A 7,469-nucleotide genomic window follows, 5' to 3' on the forward strand; every position below is an offset into this window, starting at 1 on the left:
CATCCTGACGCTTCCAATTGGTCCAGTGGCGAGAATCTTTGTCTTCTTGACATTGAGCCTCAGTCCATACTGAAGGCTGCAGTCCTTGACCCTTAAGAGCTGTTTTACGAAGGGTCATTAATGAGTTGCAGGTGATTTGATGGCACATAACAAAAACAACAACAATGAGATGTGTATATATGAGATACATACATATATGTCACACACAAACACACACACACACACACACACACACACACACACTGCTTTAGAAGACCTTCGGAAGTATGAACATGGGACTTCTTCTTGAGAAAAAAAAATTCATGAATTTGCCCCAGTGGCATTTTATAAAAATATTAGTTAATGTTTCAGCCGCTGTATAACTAATCAACAGGATCTACTGAATTTTTTAGAGAAGATTTTCTGTGGACCATGATAGTATATATAACTCAGTCATGTCCTGTCTATTAGAAAGACCAAAAAAAAAAAAAAAAAAGACCAGCTAACTACGGTACTTTTGATGATGTATGTAAACAGACTGATTGTTTTTACTCTCTGATATTTTTTACTTGATTACAAATACTTCTCATTTTAATCCAGTTGTTACTTTTCAATAGCATCTTTTTCTGGCTAAGTGACCCTGATCTTTTTTTTTTTTTTACCCTGGTCTTTTTTTGACCTAGCAGATGATTTCATTTGTTTTAGATTGCCGAGCCAGCTGAAGTCAGCAGTTGTACTGTATGGCTTTTCAATCAGGCATGGCTGGCAGGCAGTGTATCATTGCTTTACAAAGCAAGATGGTCTAAGAGGGCTTATTGCTCTGGCCATCTGAAATGACAACAGGAATAGAGCTAAACATAATGTTGGCCACTAGCTCCTTCCCATAACCTCTTGCTGCCAATTCATTTTAGAAAAATATTTATTTTCAAGGAGACAAAAGGTTGTTGCTCAGATCTTTTGATGCTCACATGGTGTACAACAGAATGAGGGAATGGTGTAGTGGAATAAACTTTCCGAGGCTTGTCATTCTCCTAGAGTGGGCCAAAGAAAATACAAGTGTCTTCCAAGCATGTGGGAGAACAAAGGGAAGGCCTCTCCCTACTAGTCTTCTTTCTCTAGAACCAGATGAAGAAAAAAGTCATCAAGGATTTGCTGGGGTCACCCACTGAGTGGTCAAGTGACGCCTAATTTTTAGTTCCTGACTTTGGGCTACGTAGTTTAAAGACAAAACTAAAAATGTAGTTCAGTTTGGCATCACCACTAGAAAACAAATTTATCTGATGATGTAGGTTGTACCTGAACTGAACTCGATACACACATTGATTCATTCTCTTAAGTGAATAAGATGGTCATGGTATCATTTCTTCTGTGATTGGAGGTTATGAGAATACCACATATGCCAGAAAGGGATAATTTATTTAAAATTTTATATGATTAAGAAAAAAAATCCCTTGATTTTTAATTTCTGTATGAAGATCATTTACTTACATCAACACTAGTTTTGTTTTGTTTTTTTCCCTTCTATCCTTTCCCTTTGATCTAGGTTTTTGGGGCCAGAAAGAAGTGGCATGGCCCTTATGGAGGTGAACCTGCTTAGTGGTTTTGCTGTGTCTTCAGATGCAATTCCTTTAAGTGAGACGATTAAGAAAGTGGAACATGATCATGGAAAACTCAATCTCTACTTAGATTCTGTAAGTAGTAAAATGAGAGTTTCACGGAGGTCATTATTCACAAAGCCACTAGTGCTCCAAAGTTTACTTTAACCATGTTTCATTTAAATCATTGTGTTATCTCATTTTTTTCCCTATAATGGCAACTATTTATTTGTTTCCCTTGAAAATAGACCCATCTATAAAATTAATGATGTATAATGATGAGCCTATTAAAGATTCTGATAGCCTTTATGCCTGATGTAAACATAGCTGTTGTGCCTGATGGAAAAATATAGATTTTATAATTTTTAAAACTTAGGTTTCACGTTGACCTTTCTCAGTAGCTTCTTAGTCAACAGCTAAAAGTGTTAATTTAAAATGGTTTAAGTGAAGTCTTTCGTATATAATTTAGAATGCCTTTATGATGTTTAAAAGTTATACAAGGTTAACATTCCTGCCATTAAAATATTCTCAGAGATTTGGTCTTTACTCAGTTTCATTATTTTGTCTTAATGTATTCTTTTCATGGCTGTATGACAACTGTTGGCCCAAAATGAAGTACATAAAATATGAAGATTTTCAGAAAGGTGTAAGAAGAGTTCCAAAATCTATTGTTTTGTCTCAGAACCAATGATTTAATCTTTCTTTTCTTCTAACCTGTGTATAAAACTCATAGTTTGAATTGAAATTGACTTCAACACATTCTTAGGATTTTATGTTACAGGGATGAGGTGAATATACATGTTCTTTACTCCAGTTTTGTTAAGTCTAAATCAGAAGTGTCTTGCCAAATACCTTTTTTTTCAAGCCAGTTTCTGGATTTTTCTAATTTGCTTTAAACTCACGACTATCAACTTGATTCTGATTGATAGTGACCCTACACCCGATTTTGGAGGCTATAAATCATAGTGAGAAGAGACTGCCTCACCTTTCTCCTTTGAAGTCTCTGGGGGTTTCAAACCATTGGAAATGTATGGCTTTTTGGTTAGCAGCGAAACCCATTATGGACTTCAAAAGTTACTTTGGTTGAAATCCTGTTAAAACTTATTTAGTCTCTAGATTCTTTTTGCTTTTAGGCACCACCATATATTAAATCTTACATGACATGCATGAGCCTGATTTGGAGCTTAATGAAGTAATTGGTGTTAGAATTTGTCCTAAGTCTCTGATGTCTTGTTTTTTGTCTCTTTTTTGTCTACTAGTTTATTTACAGAATTTGAATACAAATTTGAACAAATTCTTTCCATTTTCCTCACCCTCCCACCCATCAAATTGTACAATCCAGTGATTAATTCCCCCTTCCCCCCTGCACATCTACATCCCTCTGTTTTCAGTCTCTCTCACCCCTCCTGGATCCTTATACTCATTCTACAATAACGGTTTTCTACAATATTTATCCTTGTGGGACTGAGTTAGTTCACTTAGCATAATGCTCTCCAGTCCCTCCCAAGTTAGGTAATAATTGGCAATGTTATTGCTCCTGCGTGCTGCATAGTATTTCATTGTGTGAATGTACCATAATTTCTCAATCCATTCGTTTGTGGTTGGACATTTGGGCTGTTTCCATGTTCTTGTGATGGTGAATAATGCTGCTATGAACATTGGTGTATGAATCTCGGATTGTGCCTCAGTTCTCATATTCTCAGGGTCTATTCCAAGTAGTGGAATAGCTGGGTCATATGGAATTTCTATGTTCAGCTTTTTGAGGAAGCACCAAACTGCTTTCCAGAATGGTTGCACCATTTTACAGTCCCACCAACAATGTATAAGAGTTTCTTTCTCTCTGTATCCTCTCCAACATCTATTACTTACTGCCCTGTTAAACTTTGCCACTCTTACTGGAGTGAGAGGGTACCTCATTGTGGTTTTGATTTGCATCTCTCTTATTGCTAGTAACTCTGATGTCTTGTTAATGGTTACCTTAATTTGAATGTCTAGTTCTTTTTGACTAGTTAATTTGACTTTTATCTACTGCCCTTGCCAAGTTCTGTAATGTTTAAATGAACTTGTCAGTTGCAGATTCTTTAACCTCTGTTGTTTACCAGGTTATTACCTGTCCTTCCGGAAGGCAAGAGTGTCAGCATTTTGTATATCCTGTCAGTCAGTCTTTGGTTGTGGGGTTCACTTCTTCATGGGATAACTTTTTACATCAAGTACCCTTAATAAGCGAAGGACAGTTTTTCTCAGAGAAAGGGGCTACTGTGAGCCGTTAAGCACTGGAACTAAAAAGCAACTGGGGAGAGGGAACTTTGGATGAGACAGTTGGTCACAGGAGTTATGTCCTGCCCCATGTTGTAGCAGCATTCTCCCTGCCCCCTCCTTGTAGTTCTTGTTTCCATTGATCCTCCAACCCTCTCCTTTTCTCTTGGTGCTGCTTATGAGATCACTCTAATTCTTAACATCCTTTTCAGCAAAATTGAAGAAAAAGCTATCTTATAAGGCTTGCTGTTTGAGTAGAACAAAATAATTAAAAATCAAAGTGGAAAGGTCCAGTGTGAAAAACAATGTATACGAACTTTATGAACTCTGTATGTAAACCAGTATAAAATATTTTTTAAAAAGAATGATATAAAAAATGAGATAGACAAGAACTTGAAAAAATTTAAAAAATGTACTTTATGTATACTTGGTGTATAGGTAATCTTTCTTTTGTTTGCTTCTGTTTCCTAAAGTGATAAGAGAAAGAATTTTTATTTGATTATGAACATATGGCCTGTTATTCCCTCAACAGTCTTTTGTACTTTTTACAGGTAAATGGAACCCAGCTTTGTGTTGATATTCCTGCTGTGAGAAGCATTAAAGTTTCAAACATCCAGGATGCTTCAGTGTCCATAGTGGATTACTATGAACCACGTAAGTTTACTCTGGAGTCCCTAGTATTGTTATTTAGAAGTTAAGATAGGACTTTATTTGATTTCTTTTTCTGGGTGTCCTTTCAGATTTATTATAGGAGTGAAAAGGTCAGTGAGTTTGGGAGTTTTTCGATTAAATGAAAACAATTGATGATTTACAGAAATCTCATATTATCACTTAGCCTATGAATATGAAAAAGTTATATTTTTTATTCATAATGTTTCAGGTTCCTAATTCACAACTTCAAAATTTGCAAAAGAAAATGAGCACAGAAGTCCAGTCATGTTCAGTTTTCAGAGTTTTACTCATGTTCCAAGCATTCACTCCATTAGGTCCCTATTTTAAAAAGAGAGTTCTGGGGAAAACAGAACCATTAAGTAATACCGTCAGTGATTTGGATTTTGCTGTTGGCTTAGTGCTAAAGAATTGTACTGCTGATGCCAAGGCACATGGTTTGAATCCACCGTCTGCTCTGTGAGAGAAAGAGAAGCAATCTCTTTCCATGCGATTTACTACCTATGAAAACCTCTGGAGGGTCAGCGATGGGTTGCTTCCAACTTGATGGAACACAATAACAACAACAGTAACAACAACAACCCATTTTGCTGAGATTTATATATTTTAACATTTTTAAAAAATTAGGTTTAGAAAAAACTACTGTATTTGGAAAATAACTTAAGCTGCTTTCATTTTACTGGTAACTTCTTTATAAAGTGGTAGAAATATAGATGTGGAAGTAGATGAAATGTCTGTGTTAGTAAATGTAGGTTCAAGCACAGAGTGGCTTTTTTGTGAACGTGTGATTTCTGAAATTTCTATTTGTAATAAGTCCTGTCAGTCATCCTGGCAGCTCAAAATCAAGTGAGCTTTTCCAGGGATTATAGAGAATGATGCTTTAAAATAGAATGAACATTGGTAGTAGTGTTTGATATATGATTTGTTTAGACTAAGGGGTAGAATCAGTTCTCTTTGAAGTAGTCAAATCAGTTCCTCTTGAATTTTTCAGTGTGTTGAATTACTTTGTTTAGGAAAGAACCCATACCTAGGTTCTTATAGAGCTCTTTGGGAAGACAGTGATATAGTCCTTTTTTGTTAGAGGAAGAGTGTGATACACTTTGGAGACCTATGGACAAGGCCTGTTCATTCCGTTGTGTTAACCTAATTGCAGAATTACTCACGTCATGTTTTTCAGGTGCACAAAGTTTTAAACATATAAGGGGGACAAATGTTTCTAGAAATAATTTCATTTTGAGAGGGCTACTTTAAGATTAAAATGTATGAAAGAACTGAATAATAAAACCCTTGTTGTTACTGTGCCCCATTAAGTCAAAACCAACCCATAGCTGACCCTCTGGCGGGTTTTCAGAGGCAGTTAATCACACAGGAGAAGATTGCCCATCCTTCTCCTGCGGAGCAGCCGATGGATTCGAACTATGTGTTTTTTGGAATTGCAGTGCAGCTTATTGACACTAGATCACTAAGCTGTAATAAAACCCTAATAATCCATTTTTATAAATCTTGGAACTAGAAAACTTAATAGTAAAGAAACACCAACATCCCAAATCCCCAAACTAAAAAATCATGAAGGGATTTAAGAATAGAATATATCTACTATAGTATTATAGCTACTTCATGTGGAATTTTTTTATTAGACAATGTTATAAGAATTTGCCCTGATTGAATAAATAATATTTAGGTTTATGGCCCCCATCTACTGCTGTTCAATTACTTTTGACTCATAATGACCCAATGAATATTTAAGGAAGACACATTTCCACATTTTTCATCAGATGAGTGACTGGTCAATTGAAGAGCCAGACTTTGTTGTTTGCAACCAAGTGCTTAATCACTGTGCCACCAAGACTCCTAATATTTAACACAATCAAACAAGGCAATCACCTAACCAGATTTTGTTTTCTACTTATGTATATGTATTATTTCATATATACGTTTAAATAAAGCCCATTGTAAATGTCTGTAATAGTTCTAATTAATAGATTTTTATTTGATTGCTTATACAGTGTTACTCTTGAAGACATTAAACAATCCTCAACTTAAAATCTTTCCTGTTCCAGTGAGTGATTAGAATTGTGCAATCATGCTGGTTAATCTGTTAATACGGACCAAATGCTGGTGGGAGATAGATTGGATTGAAAGTGTTGTTTCTTTCTTGGATTTGGTGAACAGTTTGGACTCTTCTTGAACTGTTTGTAACATTTCAGTTGTTTCTTGTAAAGAACAATAAAATCATCTTAAGAATGGAAAACTCAGGAACATGTACTGAAGTGCTTTTAAGTTTTGGCAAAGTAAGTATTTCTAAACAAGAGAGATGTGTTAACTCATGTCCACCTCTTTGAACAGGAAGACAAGCTGTGAGAAGTTACAACTCCAGAGTGAAGCTGTCCTTCTGTGACCTTTGTAGAGATGAACTTGGGTGCCACCTTTGCAACAACGGAGTTGCAGACTTTCTTCGTTCCTCTTCAGTCATTTTCATTTCCTGTTTTGCTCTTCTGTTCTCTTTGCAATGTTTGTTGTAGTTTATGTCTTAAAGACTCCATGCTGCACTGACATTTCCAGAAATCACATGTGATTGTTTTATTTTTATAATGAGCATGGCTTTTGACTGTGCATGGCTTTTGACTGTTTTGGAAACCATTTTCTTTCCTTATGTGGAGTTGGAGGGGAGCTGGAGTATTGTATAACAGGTCCTCGTATGTGTAAGTGCATAGACTGCTTCACCTGAACTTTGTCTGAAACAAGAGTTAGAATTATTGCATTTTCTTATCTTTGTTTCTCCTCTTGGAACACATCAGGCTATTATTTTGAATTCTTTATTTTATGTAGAATATATGTATTGTTTTAGGTTTTAATGTTAATTTTCTTGAAAAATACGTCTAGGTTCTTAAGCATTATTATGTAGCACTGTTCGCTTTGAAGATGGCTGCCCTGAGAAGTGGGAGGAATAACAGTAAGAAGGTCTGTCCT

At 35.7% G+C, this 7,469-nt stretch overlaps 1 protein-coding gene across 1 annotated transcript in view; it reads left to right on the forward strand.

Annotated features, from left to right (window-relative positions):
* The window catches only part of CD109 (CD109 molecule), a 216,558-nt gene extending 209,537 nt beyond the window's left edge, over positions 1 to 7,021 (forward strand). Inside the window, exons 30-32 of the mRNA XM_006896965.1 lie at positions 1,523 to 1,670; positions 4,382 to 4,484; positions 6,846 to 7,021. Coding sequence (XP_006897027.1) covers positions 1,523 to 1,670; positions 4,382 to 4,484; positions 6,846 to 7,021 — 427 coding nt within the window. The remainder of the gene's footprint in view (positions 1 to 1,522; positions 1,671 to 4,381; positions 4,485 to 6,845) is intronic.
* The last annotated feature ends 448 nt before the right edge of the window (positions 7,022 to 7,469 follow it).

Source organism: Elephantulus edwardii, unplaced genomic scaffold, assembly GCF_000299155.1.
Source record: "Elephantulus edwardii isolate Elephantulus edwardi_28Jun2011 unplaced genomic scaffold, EleEdw1.0 scaffold00194, whole genome shotgun sequence".
NCBI lineage: Eukaryota > Metazoa > Chordata > Mammalia > Macroscelidea > Macroscelididae > Elephantulus > Elephantulus edwardii.